This window comes from Microtus pennsylvanicus, chromosome 2 (genome assembly GCF_037038515.1).
Source record: "Microtus pennsylvanicus isolate mMicPen1 chromosome 2, mMicPen1.hap1, whole genome shotgun sequence".
NCBI lineage: Eukaryota > Metazoa > Chordata > Mammalia > Rodentia > Cricetidae > Microtus > Microtus pennsylvanicus.
Window position 1 is genome coordinate 106,838,915 of NC_134580.1, and position 21,893 is coordinate 106,860,807.

Below are 21,893 nucleotides of genomic sequence, written 5' to 3' on the forward strand. Positions count from 1 at the left end.
TTTTTCTTTCTTTCTTTTTATTTGATTTTTCAAGACCAGATTTCTCTGTGTAGCTCTGGCTGTCCTGAAACTTACTCTGTAGACCAGGCTGACCTTGCACTCACAGAGATCCGCCTACCTCTGTCTCCAAGTGCTGGGATTAAAGGTGTGGCCTGGCTCAAACGTCCTGTTTCTTTATTGGCAGAAAATAGTGACTGCCAATCACAGACTTCTGGGTGCTGTAAAAGCCAACCAATGCCTGGTCATCCCTTCTGCCTCCGGCATGGGTGAAGCCACTCTTCTAGCGAGGCCCTTTTGAGCTGAGGTGTGGGAAGGCTGGTGGTGATGGAGATGCTGTGAGTGGCGGTGGTCCAGCAGTCTGAAATGCTCAGCTGTGTTCCTTGCTCCCGGTGCCCTTCAGAACGGTGCCCTCTGCCATGAGGATGGTATGGGCAATTAGATAAAGAAGCTTCTGGTCTTTACTGGCTGATATGTCTTATACCTCAGTGAAGATTTTTTTTAAACCATTTTTGCTTTATTTTTCTTGCCTTCCAAATCAGAGCTCGGAGTCCAAAGGTGAGAGGCAAGGACTATTGTGCTCTTGTCCAGGCTAGAGTCTTGTTCATCTGTGTACTGTCTGAACACCGACCCTTGCCCTTGCTTTGGAAGGATGAGAGGTGCTATGGGCCCAGTGTGTGGAACCTGCGACACCATCTAAATCAGCTGGAGAATGTGCCTCTGAATGAGGATTTTTAGCTCTAAGACTGGTTTGATTTGTGTTTGTGGTAGGTAGAGATTTTAGATCAGATGGAAGTCTCAACAGAGATTATTGTGATTAAGAAACAATGTGATTGGGATGAGGGTATATAGCTTAGTGTAGGGTGTTTCCCTGCCATGCGCCAGAATCCAGGTTTGATCCCTAGAACTACCAAGTACACACACACTCACACACACACACACACACACACACACACACACACACACAATGTGGAACCAGCTTCTTTAATGTTACAGGGGAGCTGCACTACACTAACAGGTTCCTTGGACAGAGACCTCTGCCTCCTCCTGAGTTTGCCAGGGCAGTGGAGATGTGTCTGCATATTGACACACTTCCTGCTCCCTGCCCCTTCCCTTTCTTCTCTCTCTATCAGCCCTGAAGGGCAGGGTATTAAAGAGGGTTTAATTTTTAGGCCTGAGAAATAGTCGACGTTCTTATGAGACAGGTCAGGGCTCCACGGCACTTCTGAAACCCAGGAACCAATTAAGAATGGTTCACTTTGGTTAAAGGAGAAGCTTGCCATGAATGTAATCTCTGAGTGGGTGCTCGGTGTCCTGCCTCTGGAAGCTAGACAGATTAATTTCCTCCAGTGCTCTAGAGCTCACAAGATACCATGAGAATGTTGCTGAAGGGGGGCCTTGCAGCTCCAGAGGAGGAAGACCCGAGCCCAGCACCTTGATGAACACAATCCAATTTACTAAGAACCACCATTGATTCTTTTGTTTTGTTTTGTTTTGTTGTTGTTGTTTGGGCAGACTACACACTGTTTTCTATCAGGAACTTGTTTAACTCCGCTCCATACATTGTGAAAAAGACAGTCATCTGAGTTTTCACCAAGGAATCGGGTCTAGAGGTGTTGAGTGACTCACCCAGGGCCACAAAGCTTGGAACTGGAGATCTGGGGATAAGAACCAGGGCCTGGCTGACTGTAAAGCCAGAGCTTCTCAGAGCCGCGGGTTACTTCCCAGCAGCCATTGGCTCTCTTCCTAACACATAGTTTCACACTTAGCTCCACAGTGTCGACCTTCAGACATAATGACAGGAAGATACGGGTTTGTCACTGGTGCCTATGGAGCTGAGCACTTTTAACAAGTGACCTTTGTTACCTCACATGACACAACCTTTATCTGATACTTCTTCCCTCCTTGAAGTTATTTCTCTTGGTGCTGGAAATGGGCCATTGCTCTTAGACAGTTATCGGTTACAGGGTGTGAATTTCTCATATAATATTTGGTGATGTTAAAGTCATTTGATAATCATAAAACAAAATACATAGTTGCCCTGTCTTGACTCCATCTAAGCCATACCACCAGGAAAAAAAAAATGTCTTTCCAAAGACATGCTGTTGCTACTTCCTTGTCTCCAAAAGTCTATATGTCATTTTAAAAAGTAACTATGGGAAATTGTGTTCAAATGCCATAGTATAAATTGGACTTCACTACCTAAAAAAAAAGTTAGTAGATTTTCAAGTCTTTATGTTGGTGAACAGTGAAAGCTCACTAAACAAATATGCAGGTGGCCCATGGCACACACCTCATGAGCAGACCACTGCATTCTGGGAAATGGCTCTGCTTTTCACTCTGACAATTCCAAGACAGGATCTATGTGGTAGATACTTAGTAATCCAGTCTTAAGTCAACTGCAGTATACAAAATCAGAATGAAAAGAAGCGTCACACTTGCCAGCCTGGACGCTGCTCCGTGCACTGTTTCCAGGTTAGCTCTTTGCCTGTGCTAACTCCTCTTGGGAATAAAAGGTGGAAATGAAAAATAATTTTCCTAGGTTTTCATAATGAATTATATGCCCCAAGTAAGTAGGCATTGTAAACCATAGTTGGTCTTCCATGTCTGTGACTTGCACATGTATGGATTCAATTAATCACATATTGAAAATATTCAGAAAATAAATCATGACTGTTAGCAAGCATTTTATCTGCCTAACCAGGCATGGTTGTTCTGTAATCCTAGCACTGAGAAACTGTGGTTATGAAAACTGCTGTTAGTTCAAAACCACCCTGGTCTACATAGTGAGTATCCAGCCAGGGGCTACAAAGTAAGCCTCTATATCAAAAATATTCACTTTTGTTGTTTTAGCTGAGACAGGTCCTTGCTAGGTAGCCCTAGCTGGCCTGAGATTTTTAGCAATCCTCCTGCCTCTACCTCCCCATTTCTGAAAGAATAGATAGATATAGATATAGATATAGATATCACCAAGCCATTGTTTTTTGAGGCTAGGAATGTATTTCAGTGCTAGAAAATATGTTCAGAATGCACAGACCCTGGCTTTGCCCCATAGGACAAAAAAAGGTATTAAAAATATTGTTTGGACCAGGTAGTAGTTGGTGCATGCCTTTAATTCCAGCACTCGGGAGGCAGAGGCAGGTGGATCTCTGTAAGTTTGAAGCCAGCCTGATCTTCAGAGTTAGTTCCAGGACAGCCAGAACTATACAGAGAAACCCTATCTTGAAAAACAAACATTTTTTTTTTGTTGGATCATTATTCCAGAAACAATCTAACAACAATAGCAATATTACATGAATAACCACACTGTTAAAAACTATAAGTAATAGAGCAGCTGTTAACACTTTATTGGATAGTGCACATGATCAAAGGAGTTACACATGCCGACATGGGTTGGGGAGCTCTCACAGAGCCCCACTCCTAGATGAAGAGCTACAAACAATTCCTGGCTGCTGAGAGGGGAAGAATCCTTTCTCTCTGGGGACAAGCCCCATGATAGGTTATCCACTGCAAGTGGTCAGCCTTAAATACATGATATGAACAACACTAAGTGGATTCAGAGGATTGTATTTGTATATAAGTGTGTGTGTGTGTGTGTGTGTGTGTGTGTGCGTGCTTGACAATAATTACGGAAGAGCTTACCATTTGAGAGGGAGTGGGGAAAATGAGGTAAATACTTGTGTGAAATTCTCAAAACAATTTAGTTTTTGACAAAAGAATTTACAATGAGTTGTAGAAAATCATACCGTGTCTGTGTTCGCGCACTGAGGATGAAACCCAAAGCATCACTTCAGCTAGGCGTGTACCCACCGCTGAACACAGACGTAGCCATTTTGTGTGGGGTACCAACCCTGTAGACCCCAAGGAACAAATGGACTGTTACATTTATTTCTATTTAATTTCACTCTTGATAGGATTTATACTAGTCTAGATATGTAATCTTTTCCTAGTTGTGTGTTTCCTTTTTTTTATAGGTAATTTCTCTTATAAACGATGTATCATATTTTAGTCTTCGTGGGAAAAACCAATATACAGCCAGATGCAGGCCCAGTTTCCTTTTTAGTCTTAAGCTAAAAGAGCAGTCAGGCTGAGAGCTATGCCGTGGACTCTGTCTCAATGAGACCGGGCTCCGGGACTCAGGGTGTGGACTGGAGTTACACTAACTGATGATTTTCAGTTCTATCTACCCCCAAATTAAAGGCAGAGTTACAAAGTCACCCACTATCAAAATAAAACACTTCCTTTCTAAAAAGGACCAACCTAGGCTATGCAGCCCCCACCGTGGCTAACTTTTCTTGTGTTTATTTAACAACAGAAATCTTTGGCACATCCCATGAGCTCAAGCCTGTGGCCGAAGGACAGGAGGTGATATCTCTCTTTTTGTTTCTTTCCCTCCCGGGACTTAAGGGTCACTTCCGGTTTAGATTCGGAAATAGCTCTAGAAGGCCAAACCAGATGGCTTCTTGGTCGTGAATGACCGGCCTGTTCTGTCCTTGAGGCTGAGCTAGCTCTATCTTGTACCATTCCTAGAAGTGACTGGCTTGAAACCCATTGAACCTAAGATGAAGTTACCAGCAGCAACCATGCCTCCAGTCCAACGATGGTTTGTGGTACCTGTACCCCACATGACCTACTATTACCCTATGACATCAAAAGTCCACCATCCAGGGCTGAAGAGGTTCCCAGAGCCTCATTCCAGACTGACAACCACATGATTGTCCCTTCAAAACACTGTCCATTTGGTCTTGGATTATCAATTGCTGTGCTCTTCCCTGGGGAAGACTGTCTCTCCCACTCTGCCCTTCCTTAAGCTTGTAGTTCTTTGTGTAGGGCTGGAGCCTCGTGGGCTTTCCCCATTCACTTCTGCATGTCTATTGATGTCATCTTTATTTGGTCCTGAAGACATACATACAAACAGCATGTTAATACATATAAGCATGTAGCAACAGTGATTAAAAAAAAAACAGAGGCTATGAATGAGAAAGAGAACAAGGTGGGATCTATGAGAGGGTTTAGAGGGAGGAAGGAAAAAGCAGAAATGTGATGATATTATGATTTCAAAAATAACAAAAATAAAAACTCCAGGTCCAAATACATTTCCCACAGCAGAGAGCGTTGTGACCGTGGAGGTCTGGGAAGCCCGAGGAACACGTCGGTTAAGGCTGTTTCTCTCCCTGGGTCTTCATGTCTCACTGTTGCATGACAATGGCTTTAAACCAGCAGCAGTGAAGTAAACCCAGGCTTCAAATATTCTTCAAAAATTGCACTGATTGGGGCTGGAGAGGTAGCTGGGTGGTTAAGAGCACTGGCTGCTCTTCCAGAGGACCCAAGCTCCATTCCCAGCACTCACACAGTGGCTTACAACGGTCTGTAATTTCAGTTACAGGGGATCCAACACCCTCTTCTGACCTTCGTGGGTGCTGGGCATGTATGCGGTGCACAGACATACATGCAGGCAAAACAAACACTCACGCACGTAAAGTGAACAAATATAAAAAGAAACAATTTCAAATCATACAAATTGACCATTTGACAAGAAGAGGAGGGCAATGCAACCATTTCCCCTCTCCATCCATCTAGAGAGTTTACTGAGAATCCTCAGGACTTCAGGGAACAGAAGGTTGGCTAAACCAAGGATAGTTGGCAGGTGTTAGTACCCAGGGACAATGTAAGTCTGTGGCATTGTGCCAAAGGGAAGATTTTGCGCATGGGATCGCAAGGGTTCAGCCCTGCTCTTAACATCCAGATAATGGTTCTCAACCTGTGGGTTGTGACCTCTTGGAGGAACATACCAGGTATCCTGCACATAGCAGATATTTTCATTACTGTTCATAACAGTAGCAAAATTACAGTTGTGAAGCAGCAACAAAATGATCTTGTTGTTGGGAACTATATTAAAGAGTTGCAACAGTAGGAAGGTTGCGAATCTCTGATCTAGAAACATCCACTACATGTTCCCTCTGTGCCATAAGTTTCTTAAGTGACCGCTGTAGGTGTCATGCCTTCGGGATCTTAGTTTCTCAAGACTCCCAAGGTTTGAGATTGCTCCAGCCCCTGTCCCTACTCCCAGCTCCATGATCCGTCATGTAGCGGCACCAGCCATGGCCCTTGTGAAGAAGGAACTGTGTGAAGCATGACCTCTGTGTGTGGAAAATGGGTGGCTTTCTTCAGCAGGAACTTTGGGCATGTGGGCAGCTGTCTAGTGAGGTCCCCACTTGCCCCAGTGTTTCATTTCCCTTTTTTTTTCTCTCTGTTACCAGAAAGAACTTTCTGAAGAAGTCAGTCAGAATGGCAGCTTGGCTCAGATTCCTGTCCAAATCTACAACGCTACCTGCACAGTGAGGATTGCAGCCATCACTAAAGGGGGTGTTGGACCTTTCAGTGAGCCAATGAAAATAATCATTCCTGAATACAGTGAGTCAGGGGCCCCTGTTGGCTGCAGAACGTAGCAGTCTGAGCAGCTCCCAGACTGCCTAAGTGGGACCAGTGCGACGGTGGCTGATTGACAAGTGTAAAATAAGAACCAAAACGCATTGTGGCAATCATAAGGAACTTTAGAATACAATCCACAGAACCCCGACACTCCTGCCTTTACTCTTCACACTAATAACTCCTGAGGAAGCTTCATCCTTTTAGAATACTAAGTTGGACTTTACCTGTTGAATTTGCTCCAAGGCCCACGGCACTATAATCTGGACAGGCAATGCTGTTAGTTCTTAGTTGCCTCTGACTGGCATGGTTGGTTTGTCACGTTTGTTTCTGCTCTGTTTGAGGCTACTGCTTGCCTTGTTTTTACCCGCTCAACCCTTGGGTAATGCGCTCAGCGACTTAGTCTGCATAGAACATCGAGTGTTTCCTCCAAACGCCCTCCTCATGCAGCCCTGACTAGCTGAGCTAAATGCCCAGCCATGCATATTAGCTCTTGCTTATTGCTGGAATGTTCTTTGTCAAGGAGCCACAGTGATGCTCACGCTTCTGTAAATCAGGGGGAGCTACCTTTGTCCTGACTCCAACCCACCCGAGGCTCCGTGCCTAGCCATCTCGTCCAGCATGACTTACTCACTTGCGAGTTCTTGCCAAACACGGCCTTTGCACCCAATAGCAATTGAGATTTGAGAACAGATGACTCATTTGTGTCTGTCTCTTTCCCAGTGATCCCCAGGCAAACTCTCCTTTTACTACAAATTGGAGCTAGACTCCATTCCGGAGGAACATACTTTGTGGTGCTAGAGAGACCAAGGGCGTCTACCTGGAAGAAACTCAAAGACAATTTGAGATCACTTACTGCTCTTACAGAGAACCAGAGCTTAGTTTCCAGCATCCACATCAGGCAGCTTACCTATAACTCTAGCTCCAGGGGATCTGATGCCCTTTTCTGGTCTCCATGGGTATCCACATGTGTGTGCACTAATGCATGCACACGTTGGCAAATACACACATCAGTAGTGACCCATCCTTCTTCGGGGTCAGAAATGACGACCAGAGGACTTCCATTTCCATGTGTCATAAACTGTAGAAGATTGTAAAGGTTGCCTCATAGGCAGAATCGCCCGTAAAAGCGCCCATTACTACAGTCTAAGTAGCACCAGTTCCCAGCAACATATTTCAAATTCCAGTTACCCACCTTTGAGAACTGTCATCACACACAGCCTAACGTGGCCTCTCGTCATCTTGAGTGACAGATGTGCAGCCTCTCCACCGTAGTCTTATCACGTGTTTCCAAGCTTGCCAGTGACTGGCTCCCACATCTGTCACTCATTTCACACAGTTGGCCAAGACACACGTCCATGTGACTTCCTTGCCTCCCAGTACCAAATCTGAGTGATTTGTACAGACATGGATAGTTGACAGAAGGAATTAATGAGAACACATGAAAGGTAGCAAGAGATGAACCGGGTGGGTTGGAAGGGAAATGGTGCACCAAATGCTGTTCACCAAGAAAATGTTAGGTTTAGGGCTGGAGAGATGGCTCAGTGGTTAAGAGCACTGGCTGCTCTTCCAGAGGACCAGAGTTCAATTCCCAGCACCCACATGGCAGCTCACAACTGTCTGTGACTTCAGCTCCAAGGGACGTATACCCACATACAGACGTATATGAAGGCAAACTCCCAATGTGTAATAAATTAAAAATAAATTTAAAAAAAAACAAAACTTCCTTTGGAAAAAAAAGAAAGAAAAAATTAGGTTTACTAATTTTTTATTTTCTTCTGCATTTATTACCAACATGAAACAAGTTTGTCATTTGGGTTTTTTTTTTTAATTGACAAGAAAAAGGTGTATATGTTTGCTGAGTTCAATGTGTTGTTTTGACAGGCATATACTGTAGAGTGAGACAATAAAACTAGTCTCATTGTTTTCTTAAATTTTTTTAATAATACATTTAATTGGATCCACATTCTTTATAGCAACTGAATTTCATGGCCTCCACGTTTAATTTTATGTGCATTGGCATGAGGATGTCAGATCCCCAGGAACTGGGGTTACAGACAGTTGTGAGCTACCATGTGGATGCTGGGAAATGAACCCAGGTCCTCTGGAAGAGCAGACAGTGCTCTTAACCGCTGAACCATCTCTCCAGCCCTTTTAATTTTTATTTGTGTGGATTTGTGTCTGCTTGTCTGTATGTGCACCATGTAAGAGCAGTGCCCATGGAGACCAGGGGGGAGCAGTGGAACCCTTCAGGCTGGAGTGTCAAGCCGTGCAGTGCACCAGTGTAGGTACTGGGGACCCGAACCTGGGTCTTCCTCAAGAGCAGCCAGCCCTCCAGTTCCTCGTCACATTGATAGCTGTAACTCTGCATCATTTCGCCTTGAATTGAGAACGACCTGTATTCACCGATCACAAAACATTAAAGGATTGCAAGCCTGTGTATCCTATGTATTCTGAATCCCCGAGGATTAGTTCCAACTAACGTCTCTGGATCTGTCCCAGGTAGGGTCGATTATGCGCCCTCGTCGACTCCAGCGCCTGGCAACACGGAGTCCATGCTCATCATTCTTGGCTGCTTTTGTGGATTTGTTTTAATCGGGTTGATTTTGTATATTTCTCTGGCCATCAGAAGAAGAGTCCAGGAAACAAAGTTTGGGTAAGTTTGCGACTTAAAAATGTTAACCTTGAGCAGGCATGGTGGAGCACACCTTTAATCCCAGGAGAGCCAGAGGCAGAGGCAGGCAGATCCTTGTGAGTTTGAGACCAACTTGGTCTATGTAGAGCTGGGATGGATGAGACCCTATCTCTATCTATCTATCTATCTATCTATCTATCTATCTATCTATCTATCTATCTATCTATCTATCTATATTTAACCCTGTGGTATTGGTGAGGTTGTTATGACAGATGATAGCAGCTGGCTGGCTGGGCTTCTGCCTTGTCCTATCCCATGCAGGCCCCAGAGTCAGATGACTTCCCTTCTTAGATCAGTTCCTACAAAGTCAGCAACTGCGAGAGCCAGCTCTTTTCCAGAGACGAGCTTCAGTAGGATATGCTATGCTAACTGGGTGGTGTTGAATGAGAAGCTTTCCAAATGACCCAGTTATTGTGTGTGTGATATATGCACATGTGTACAGGTGTGTGTGCAACTGCACTTTCTCTGTGCATGCCTGTGTGGAGACCAGAGGTCAACATCAGGTGTTTTCTCCTGTTCCTCACCACTATTAAAAATTAAAAATTTAAAAAAGGTGTTTTTTTTTAACTTCTTTGTGTGTCTGTGTATGTGTGTGTACTCAATGCCACAGTACATATAAAGAGATCAGAGGACAACTTGCAAGCGTTCTCTTCTTCCACACGTGGGTCCCAGACATTGAACTCAGGTTGGCAGACTTCGCAGCAAGCACCTCGACCCACTGAGCCATCTCACAGGCCCCTCCATTATATTTTTTGAGACAGGCTCTCTCACGAAACCCAGGTCTTACCGTTTTGTCTAGACAGACTGACCAGTTATCTGGGGGAAGTTTTGTCTTTCTCTTTACCTCCAGTACTGGGGCTACAGGCACACACCACCACACCCAACTTTTATGTGGATTTGGGGGTCATATCCTCATGCTTATACACTTAGCACTTTACCACTGAGCCATCTCCCCAGCCCGCAGTTATTTCTTTTTTTTTTTTTTTTTTTTTTACAGTATAACCCAGACATCCATAAACCAAAAATATGACCTTTTACAAACTGGCTCAATTGGAAACAGTGCAACAGGATGCCATATTTGGAAATTTTGTTTCATGCATGATCTACCTCATGCTGTGTGTGAAGTAGGTGTGAAATTGGAATGAGCTTCATGGTTAGATTTGGTTCCAAGATTCCAGAATCTGAAAAAGGCCAGAAACTCCTGGTCCAGTCATTTCAGAGTAAGATGCCAGACCTGTATGTAGAGGGGACATAGGGACAGTTGCCGAGGTATTGGCGTCCCTGGGTGGCTGAAGGTGGCTTGACTCTTGCTTTTCATTTCTTCTGTTTCGTCCTTCTTCCTTCCCTCCCTCCTTTCCTCACCTCCCTTCCTTGGCTATTTCAAATAGAGACCATTTTGTATCCGAACATTCCAATTTAAAACCCTCTTTTCCTTCTCCAGCCCCAGTTCTGTCACTTTAGACAAGCCTTTTAACGTTGCCCAACTTCCTTGCTATTATCCGTCTCTCAGTGGACTCCAAGGTCATTACCAATTCTAACTGTTGTAAGCCTGAGTTAAAAATATTAGGTTCTGTCAGCTGAGATGCTGAGTCAGGATGAAGAGATGCTCTACAGTTACGAGCACTTGTTGCTCTTGCTGAGGACCTGGGTTCAGTTCTAAGCGCCATGACAACCACCTGTAACTACAAGCTCCAGAGGGTCTTATGTCCTCTTCTGACCTCCTCGGGTACTCACATAGATACACCCATATCCACATAATACTTTTTAAATAATCAAAACATGAACCTTAAGACAAAGGCTTGCTGGGGCTGGAGCAATGGTGTACATGCAGGCAAAACAATTGTACACAGAAAAGTAAGTAAATAACTTTAAAATGTATTATTCTTTTTTTATAAGATATTTACATATATAATCATGTTTGCATGTAAGTATGGTATAGGGCTTGAATCCAAGGCCTTGGCCGTGGTAGGCAAGCATACTTGACTTGATACCCAGCCCTTTTATATGTCCTTCATGATATCTGGGCAGAGACGGTTTGCTATTACCTGGTAGAGCTAAAATAGATTCAAGAAAAGCAGTCTATTTTTCCCAGTGGGAAATGGTTTTTATGACTTCTTTCCCTGTAGTATTCAGAATCAAACCCAAGGCCTCTCACCTGCTATGCAAGCTCTCTCCCACAAGCAGGGAAGTGTTCTGGCTGCAGAAGAACCCTCTATACACACCGGTGACACCATAACATCCTTGCGGTGGCGGCACATGGGTCCGTTACCCTGTTTTTATGGTTGGATATCTTTGTTTTTGTGCAGGGGTGCATTCTCTGAGGAGGATTCCCAATTAGTCGTAAATTACATAGCAAAGAAGTCCTTCTGTCGGCGAGCCATCGAGCTTACCCGTAAGCTGACTTTCCTTTCACTTTTTGGCAAAAGTTAAAATAGTGGAGAGCCAAGATGAGTTTCTAGCGAAAGCTAAGAGAAGAGAATGGGAAAGAAAGAAAAAAGTATGTTTATGTATTTTTCCAAGATATAAATATATATGTGTGTGTATATATATGTACACACACATTTTTTTATTTGTTCTTCTGAGATACAGTCTTGCTTTGTAGTTCACGCTGGCCTCAAACTCATGATCCTCCTACCTCAGCTGTATCTTGAGTGATGAGTTTACAGTCATTAGCCACTATACCGGGTGGGGTGGATAGTTTTAACATTCAGAAGCTAGAAAGGACATGACCAGATGTTGCCATATCGATATCTCCTGGTCAGGCTACTGGAAATTAGAAGAAGTGAATCCAGTATTAAGAAACAAGTTAAGGATCCAGAATCCCATGGAACAACAAGGAAAGGGAAAACCTTGGGGGAGGTGGGAGATGGGGCAGAGGGCAGAGGTTTGAAGGAAGCCACAAAACAGTGGATATAATCTTCAGCCTCACTTCCTGTTGTCCTGGCCACTAACTCAAAGGACAGTCTGCAGAGTTATTGCAAGTTTTGACCTCTGATGAGTGGAAGTGGGGGTTTCTGATTTTTTTTGAGGGGGGAGGGTAAACAGATACAATTTCAGGAGCAATGTGCAAAGAATGTAAACATTGTCAAATCCATGCTACTTGGCAAAACTAAATAAAAAAGCAAAACAGGACATAGCCTGATGGAATACAGGCCACTGCGAATCAAAACTTATTTGGTGTGCAACAGTATTAATTACTTTTCTAGCCAACTTTTTTTATCTTTAGATGTCCCTGTTCTTGAATTTAAAAATTATTCATTTAGACAGTTTGTCCCTCTGTTGGAGAAAAAATTGAATAATTTTTTTCTAGGAGTGAACACCTCCCTTTCAATTTTAAGGCTCATTTCTTTCAAAGGTTGCTCACGCCTCAGCTGTAGCCCAGGCTGAATCATCTGCCAGTTCGTCTTTAAACGGTTCTCCCTTCCTGGTACTGCATACCTGATTGTATTCTACCTACTTGCTGCAGACGATCTTATTCTCCAAACCCCTGAAGTATTCAGTTTAGCCTGGTTTCTTAGAATGAGATGGCACACACCACATATACAAGGACAGTTTTTTCTCTGGATATTTCCTATGTTTTCCCTGGCTGGCTTGGGAGATGTCCTCATGGCTCTTTTCTAGACCATAAATGGGGATACATTATCCACCAGCCTGTGCCCGTCAGTATGCTTCCCTAACCCCTCTAAAGTCAAAAGCGGACTTCTGCACAAATCTCAGTGTGGACAGCTGCACCTGTGAAAAGGGAAGGGAAGTGTGGCTCTCATTTTTACAGCTGTTTGTAGATGATCTTGCCTTGAAGGATTAATGTATTCACCCAATCACAGCACATTGGAGTGTAGACTTTTTTTAAAATATTTATTTATTTATTTATTTATTATGTATACAATATTCTGTCTGTGTGTATGTCTGCAGGCCAGAAGAGGGCACCAGACCTCATTACAGATGGTTGTGAGCCACCATGTGGTTGCTGGGAATTGAACTCAGAACCTTTGGAAGAGCAGGCAATGCTCTTAACCACTGAGCCATCTCTCCAGCCCCTGGAGTGTAGACTTTTTAACATGAGTACAAAGCAGGGAAAATGTGCAGCTATGTATAGGACTTCCCATATACTCGCTTGTTTTAATGAAGAGAACACACTGCTGATTCTATACCATCGCTCCTTTGTAGTGCACAGCTTGGGGGTGAGCGAGGAGCTGCAAAATAAACTAGAAGATGTCGTGATTGACAGAAACCTTCTAATTCTTGGGAAAATTTTGGGTGAAGGTAAGCAACTTCAAAGCACTTCTTTTTAAAATTTGAGTCAAGGAGCAGTTGAGGGTTTTGTTTTTTAATGTGTATTCATTGACTAAGATACCGATTTTATTACTTGGAGTTATAATACAAAGAATTCTTCTTTGGAGCTTAAAAGGGGAGCATTTTTGAAACTCAGATATGACATACGTAAGAGGCACCTGTACTCCCTGGAACAGAGTAAGTTTTGGAAGTATGAATTCCCTTTCTTTGTTGCAGAGTGTGTGATTCATTAATTATTGTTTATTATTATTATCTATTGATTGGTCAGAGTTCTACACACTTTAAAGTACTGATCTACTTCAGTAGATGAAAAATATGTACCTAAATTTTAAAACTGCTTTTAGCATGAATGATAATATTATTTACTAAATTTGTGCTTTGGGCCAGGAATGTAGTTCTGTGGTAGTGTGCCCCCCTAACATGTATAAAGTCCTGAGAGCTCCGTCCCTAGCCCTTGGGGGTAAAAAAAGACAGTTTTGTGATCTTCAGTAACATTTCCATGTTTCCCTGTAAGTTTCCTGGGTCAGTTGTGGTGGTTGGTGAAGGGGCAAGCTAAGCGAAGTCTGACCACTGAAACTCACAACACCAGTGTTCACCCTGCTGTGCAGGTGTCTGAGCAGGCCCTGCCCGGTGTCTGCGGCTGAGTCGCTCCAGGACCACACAGCTCTGCATTCCTGTGGTCAGGAGGGGCGTCTGCCCAGCATCACATGGAGGTTGTTTCACTTCACAGGAGAGTTTGGGTCTGTAATGGAAGGCAATCTGAAGCAGGAAGATGGGACTTCTCAGAAGGTAGCGGTGAAGACCATGAAGTGTGAGTGTCCGGCATGGAACCCATGCTTCCAGGGTGGGCTGTTACCTCCATATCTGGTGCCCCAGGTAGAACAGGGGTTGTGCTCTGGTCTCAGTTGCTGATGGGCCATCAGGCAGTGTGGGAGCGTGGTCACCTCAGAAGCACGTGATGTGCTCTCTGTGTGCACATGCCTGGGGTACTCTTCGTGCTCGAAGCAGCAACTGTCACTTCCACCAGCTCTATGACTTCTCTCCCTCATCCTCCCCCACGATTTAGTACAGCTAATGATCCCCAAGGAAAGCATGAATTCCTGAGGCAGGGGGATGTTAGTGTCTGACCCCAGGGATTGGTCTGACTGATCTCTAGGGTAGTGTGGGGTCACTTCTCAGAATAGCTCCCTCGTGGATTATATCATGCTGGTTACCTAAGAATGTAAGGCTAGCCTCTGGCTTCAGATTCTCCATGTAATTCAGTTTTAGAGTACTCACTCAGCTAGCCAGCACTAGGCCCTGGGTTCGATCTCAAGCACTGGGGAAGATAAAATAAAAACTAGGGCATGTTAAAGAGAGCGTATTAGATTCCTAACCAAGAGCTCTTGACATTGTGACCAAAAACTGACATTGTCCACTGGGTGACATAGTCACTCATGAGTACTGTTTTCCAGAGGGGACATCATTTTGATAATGTGGGGAAATAAATATGTTTCAAACTTACCAAAAGAAAAAGCAAGACTCGTGAGTCGCCTTTTGCCTAGGGTTGACAGGCAGACCTCCGTCCCCACCTGCTGTTGGGTCCCCTGGACCTCTAAAGCAAAGGGAGGAAGAAGGTGACAGATCTGTTATAAATATAAAGGTTTTAAAATATTTTCTCTAAGTTTTCTGTACCTGGATGAGATAAATATATAGTAAACCCTTGGAATAGTACAGACTGACCCTGGCTAGGCACCCTCAGGCTGTTTAAGTCACTAGGTTACACCCTGGTAAAGAAATCCCTCAAGACATGTCTGGCCTTGTGTTTTGTCTGTTCTTAATTATAGTAAGATATACACAAAATAAAATTTACCATCTTAACCATTTTTAAATGTGTAGGCCAATGGCATGTAGGACCTTCATGTTGCCATGGACACAGCACCACCATCCAGCTCTTAAACTTTCCCTCTTTTCAGACAGAAATTCCATACTCCCCACTCCCCTGCCCTACCCAGGAAGTAGCCATTCTACTTCCTGTCTGGCTTTATCACTCTAAGCACTGCCCGCAAATCAAATGGGATTTATTCTCTCGGGACTGGCTTGTTTTATATAGACTAATATTGAATTTTATTTTTAAAAATTTTATTTTAAATTATTTGTTTGTGTGTGTGCATGCACACACGCACTTGGACCACGGCACATGAGCAGAGATCAGAGAATAACTTGTGGATTCCCAGGGATCAAATTCAGGTCATTAAATGTTTGGGGCAAGCCCTTTATCCACCAAGCTGTCTTGATGGGCCAATATTAAATCGTAAATAGTTCTCTTAAACTAATTACATTTCAAAATTTTGGTATGAAGTGCACCCAGTTCACAGGTGTGATTTAACAATTAGTCATCATGAACCTAGGCGTGCATCCATAGCAAGGAGGAGGCAAAGGTAATTGGGACAGACCAGTTGAAAATCACTTTGGATTTGGGGAGAATTTTTTCCTTTAATATTAAAATTAAAAATCTATTAAATGAACATTTTAAGACCAGTTTTATGTTTGCAGAACAACTGTACAGTCGCCCTGTGTCCCCATCCCTCACACACAACTTCTCTTTGGTGTAATAAGCAGCCGTAGTTCATTAGCATATTGTACAATTGCTGGGCTCACACTGACGAATCATTGACTGAAGTTCTTTGTTTTTGCTAGTGTTTACTGCTGGTCTTGTATAGTTCTATGGGTCTGACAAGTGCATGAGTGGTCTATGATCCCCACATAACATTCTGCAGAAGAGTTGCATGGCCTAAAAGTCCCTCATGTTTTTCCTTTGGCTTTTCTCTTCTCTTCTCCCAGCCCCCAAACACTATGAGGACTCTTGCCTGTCTCTATAGTTTTGCCTTTTCCTTATTTGGGGAGTTTTTATTTTTGTTTGAGAGGGGAATTTGTTTTGTTTTGTTTTGCTTTGCTTTTAGAGACGGGGTCTTGCTATCTAGCCCATGTTGGCCTCTGAGTCTTCCCACCTCAGCTTCCCTCAGAGTTAAGAGTGCACCGTGAAGCGGAGTGTAGATTTTGGGTTTACTGGACAAGAGTGCCGTTTCTGGCCCCTCCTCTAAATTGAGGACGTTGATCATGCCTTGCATTTTCCATCTGCTCCTCTAGTGGACAACTTTTCTCACCGGGAGATCGAGGAGTTTCTCAGTGAAGCAGCATGCATGAAAGACTTCAACCACCCAAACGTCATCCGGCTCCTAGGTACCTCAGGGAGATGCCAGAGCGAGGCTGGGAGGGTTTACTTCAGGGAGATGCCTGAGCAAGGCTGGGAGGGTTTACTTCAGGGGGTTGGCAGAGCAAGGCTGGGAGGGGTTTACCTTAGGGAGATGCCAGAGCGAGGCTGGGAGGGGTATACCTGGGGGGGGGGAATGCCAGAGCGAGGCTGGGAGGGGTTTACCTGGGGGGCGGGGGATGCCAGAGCAAGGCTGGGAGGGGTTTACCTGGGGCGGGGATGCCAGAGCGAGGCTGGGATGGGCTTACCTGAGGGCGGGGATGCCAGAGCGAGGCTAGAAGGGGTTTACCTGGGGAGGGGGGAGGATGCCAGAGCGAGGCTGGGAGGGGTTTACCTGGGGGGGGAGGATGCCAGAGAGAGGCTGGGAGGGGCTTTGCTGGCCCACTGTGTGCTGAGGAAGAAAAGGAAAAATTCTGGTGTACAGAGGTTTATACCAAAAATCACAACCCTGGGTTTGTCCTGCCTCCTAAGACTGAGAGTAAAAATGGGTTTGTGTTTTCTGGATGCTGATAGAATTAGAGATAGTGAGAGTGTCCACAGGAATTAGAAGATTGTCACTTAAAATAGCCCCCGGTGACCCGAAGGCAAGACACCAGAGCTAGTAACATGATAGTCTTTGTGGGGTGGAGGCTGTCTGTGAATTGAAAACCAGTGAAGTAATGCTATGAACCTAGACATTTCCGTCTTTGAGAAATAATTTATGAGCCAACTTGTGAATCATGGCATATTGACTATTTCATAGACACAATTAAAGGAAATTTGGTTTTATATCAATGTTAAAAAAATAGGTATCAAGCCAGGCGGTGGTGGCGCACGCCTTTAATCCCAGCACTTGGGAGGCAGAGGCAGGCGGATCTCTGTGAGTTCGAGACCAGCCTGGTCTACAAGAGCTAGTTCCAGGACAGGCTCCAAAGCTACAGAGAAACCCTGTCTCGAAAACCAAAAAAAAAAAAAAAAAAAAAAAAATAGGTATCAGTACATGATATACAAGGGACACTATTCTGAAATAGAGAAACAATCTAGAAATACTTGCCTTTTTCTTCCCTGCTCTTTGCCCGGGCCCATAATAAATCTTTTAGTGATCTTTCAACATTCTATATGACTGACACTGTAGAGATGTAAAAGTTAAGGTTTGGATAAAATCGAATGTCAAAGAAGTAGCTATTGTTTGCAGTTAGTGGCTTTACCAGACAGACTAGAAGAGACATTAAACTTTGCTTGATATGCCACACTTTGTAAGCCTAGGATCAGGTGAACAGCTCATTCGAGAATTCCATGCTAAGGCATTGTAACTTCAATCACCGAAAGTTCAGAAAGAGGGGTTTTACCTACAGGCCCTCAAAAATACTTAATAACTTTAAGCATCTGGTTACAGTAGACTTTTTCATAGGAGTATTTAACTAATTTGCCCTCAGATTCTCTGAGGCCTGTAGCCCTCAGTGATTTAGTCTAACAAAAGCAGAACACAAAATTCCTTGGTTTCAAGTTGTCTGTTCTTGTAACAGGTTGAGTTTTGAGAGTTCTCTTGCAAAACGCTAGCCTAGCCTGAAAGAAGGAAAGGAAAAAAGGGAGGGAGGGAAGGAGAGAGGGAGGGAAAAAGGGAGGGAGAGAGAGAGAAAGAGAGAGAGAGAGAGAGAGAGAGAGAGAGAGAGAGAGAGAGAGAGAGAGAGAGAGTCCTGCAGCCTGCAGGTGTTCCGTATGCTAGAATCCACTGTGAGAGTTCTGAACCTTTGATTTTTCACCTCTTGACCTGGTAGCACATGGCTCCGATTTGGCCGGTGGCCTCCAGGTCTTATGTGTTCATACCTAACAACGGCTCTTTGTTTTCAATTTCAGGCGTGTGTATAGAAATGAGCTCTCAAGGCATCCCAAAGCCCATGGTGGTTTTACCCTTCATGAAATATGGAGACCTGCATACGTTCCTGCTATATTCCCGGATAGAATCAAGACCAAAGGTAACAGGCCACTTGTGCTGCTTCTTAACTGTTCCTGACGCTTTTATGACAACTGGGACAACCTATGAGTCTCTGAAAATGCAGAGGAGGACACTGGCCTTGGTTCAGAGTTCTCTGTGCAGCCAGGGGTAAATTATGGTCTCCATCCCCTCACCAGGCCTATGAGTGTGTCTTTTATCCCTGTTCATGGTAGGAGGAGGCTGGGTGGTCCCACAGTCTTGGGCCAAAGTCTTGACTGCAGGTTTGTGTGCCTTTACTCATTGCAGGCTGGTAAAGAACACATCCTAAAAGATGTGTTTTGTTTATTTGAGATAATTTCACATTATTACCCGGGCTAGCCTCCTGGGCGCAGGGATCACCCATTTGTGCCACCATACCCAGCTCCAGCTCTCCTAAAGTAAATCTTCCAGGGCCCTCCTTGGAGTCATGGGTTTCAGCCTTTGAGGTGGGAAATATTCGATTGTGAATGCATCAATTCGTGATCCTCGCTAAGATGGGTTGCGGGAAGACACGGTGAGGTGAGAGGCTCAGCTGCCATCCTTGTACCTTATTACTGCCTTATGCCCTAGGGACTGACTGACTGCACAGCCCTGGCAGTTGGGGTTATACCCAGAAAGCTAGTGATGAATCATCTCAGAGGTTTGAAAACATGAATTTAAAACCTTGTCCTCTTTGGGGTCAGTTTTTACTTTGGACGTCAAAATTGTAGATTTGGGGATCCTATGATGGAGACATTGCTGTGGGCCTCCTTGTGAAGTGAGCACCGTGTCCCCCTCTCAGCGAAGACCCGTGCCTATGAGTCGAAGCTGTGGTTTGTGTTCCTGGCGTTGTCAGGCTGGTCCTCGCTTCTCTCTATCACTTCTCTGTCTAAGATGGCAGCATTACTGCAGGACACTCACAACGGGAAAACATGGGACTGATTTCTATCAGGAATCACCCTATGTTAGGACAGGATTTGCTGTGGCCAACGGTGCCCTAAGTCATTGCTGCCAAAGAGTGCAGGCTGCAGGAAGGAACTGAAACAATCGCTAAAATACCTGGGCATTCTCTAACACAGGCACCTCTGTCCCCTTAGCTGCCACTAACAGCAGGACTCTGGTGAGTGCAATTACAGGCATGTGTGTCAATTTTCTCTTTCGTGTTTCATGTTTTGGCTGTTGTATGTGACAACTCTTTACTAACCCCTGATTTAATTTTTTTTCCTGTTGCTTTCTAAACCCTAAACCTGTTTAGTTTTACATGATCTGTTTGAATCTCAATCCATTTTGAGTCAATTTCTATAGAAGGCCTGAAATTCAGTTCAAGGCTTCTTTCTTTTCTTTCTTTCTTTCTTTCTTTCTTTCTTTCTTTCTTTCTTTCTCTCCTTTTCTCTCTCTCTTTTTTGTCCAGGAAATCTTGTAGCCCGAGCTGGCCTCAAATTCACTATCTAGCTAAGGATGCACTTTAACTTCTGAGCCTCCTGCCTCTGTCTCTGGAGTTCTGGATTACAGGCTCCCACCACCATGTCCGCTTCCTGTGGTGTGGGGATCGAGCCCAGCGCCACTTGCATGATTTATAACACTCTACAACCAAGCTACATCCTTACCCTAAGATTCCTTTTTGTTTGGTTGGTTTTATATATAACTGTTTAACATTTATGAAAAGGCCACATTTAATCTACTGAATTGCTTTGACGCCTCTATCAAAAACTTGACCGGCTGTACACGATGGGTCTATTTCTGAGTCCTCCATCGGTTCTATTAAATTATCTGTTCAAAGTCAGGCAGTGGTGGCACACACTTTTTTAATCCCAGCACTCAGGAGGCAAAGGTAGCAGATCTCTATGAGTTCAAGGCCCACCTGATCTAGAACAGGTTCTGACTTCCAGAACAGCCACGGCTGTTACACAAAGAAACCCTGCCTCAAAAACCAAACAAACAAACCCTATCTGTTGATCCTGTATTCCTACCACATTGTCTTGGATACTGCAAGTTTTCTGTAGGTTTTAACCCTGTAGAGTGTGCTTCTTCCCTGCCATCCTGCTTCCTCTTACACCCCTGCAATCCCCCCACTCCCATCCCCCACCCCACACCCAACAACACTTTTACTTCATCTGGCTAAAGTTCTGCAGTAACAATCTTTTATTCTTTAAAACAAGCGCAGAGTATTTTCTTGACTGATTATTTCCCTTTGAAAAGCACAAGGGTACCCTCAGTGGTGGGGAATAACTCCCCAGCGTTACAGAGATAAAAAGGAATATATTTTTACATTTTGATATTTTGTAGCCTGTGATAACGATGTAAGACACAGAGTTCACAGAGTAGCTGGAACACCGAGCTTTTATTCAGGCTGCTTCTTTGCTTCCTGCGCAGTCAGTTCCCGAGGCATAAAGACCTTTTGTTCCAACTACCGTCATCTGAGATTAAGTCTCAGGGCTTGTCAATGAGCTTCTGAACAGGGCCTGGATTTCTGAGGACAGTGACACTTGGAGCCCACTGTCCTCAGCATGGACAGTGTCCCTGGAGGTTGGCAGGACAGACAGACAGGCAGATGATAAACACCACCTCAGTATCTCCCAGAGGATGGCAGCTGGGATGATACACATCAAGCAGAAACGTGCATCCGCTCTAGAGCCTTGGGGAAGGAAGAAGTTCTGACTGGAGAAGATTTAGTAGTCCATGCTGGCATGGTGGAAATGAAACAGGGCAGGGAAGCTTGCGACCAGGATGGGGGCGAGAGCCCAGGGAGCACACATGTTGGAACCTCAGGTTCTCTCCAGAGACAATTATAGAGACTGCAAGTTTTCTCCAGAGGCAAGGGCAAAGCAGAGGAGGATGGACAGAGAGACACAGCAGAGGAGGATGGACAGAGAGACACAGCAGAGGAGGATGGACAGAGAGACACAGAGGAGGATGGACAGAGAGACACAGAGGAGGATGGACAGAGAGACACAGCAGAGGAGGATGGACAGAGAGACACAGGGGAGGATGGACAGAGAGACACAGAGGAGGATGGACAGAGAGACACAGCAGAGGAGGATGGACAGAGAGACACAGCAGAGGAGGATGGACAGAGAGACACAGAGGAGGATGGACAGAGAGACACAGAGGAGGATGGACAGAGAGACACAGCAGAGGAGGATGGACAGAGAGACACAGGGGAGGATGGACAGAGAGACACAGAGGAGGATGGACAGAGAGACACAGCAGGGGAGGATGGACAGAGAGACACAGCAGAGGAGGATGGACAGAGAGACACAGCAGGGGAGGATGGACAGAGAGACACAGCAGAG

The 21,893-nt window shown here is 44.6% G+C and overlaps 1 protein-coding gene across 1 annotated transcript in view; it reads left to right on the forward strand.

The window, feature by feature from the left end:
- Mertk (MER proto-oncogene, tyrosine kinase) overlaps positions 1-21,893 on the forward strand; it is a 102,930-nt gene that overhangs the window by 64,352 nt on the left and 16,685 nt on the right. The window contains exons 9-15 of the mRNA XM_075962114.1: positions 6,258-6,411; positions 8,929-9,082; positions 11,428-11,513; positions 13,289-13,384; positions 14,145-14,225; positions 16,544-16,636; positions 18,504-18,622. Of these exons, the coding sequence (XP_075818229.1) occupies positions 6,258-6,411; positions 8,929-9,082; positions 11,428-11,513; positions 13,289-13,384; positions 14,145-14,225; positions 16,544-16,636; positions 18,504-18,622 (783 nt within the window). The remainder of the gene's footprint in view (positions 1-6,257; positions 6,412-8,928; positions 9,083-11,427; positions 11,514-13,288; positions 13,385-14,144; positions 14,226-16,543; positions 16,637-18,503; positions 18,623-21,893) is intronic.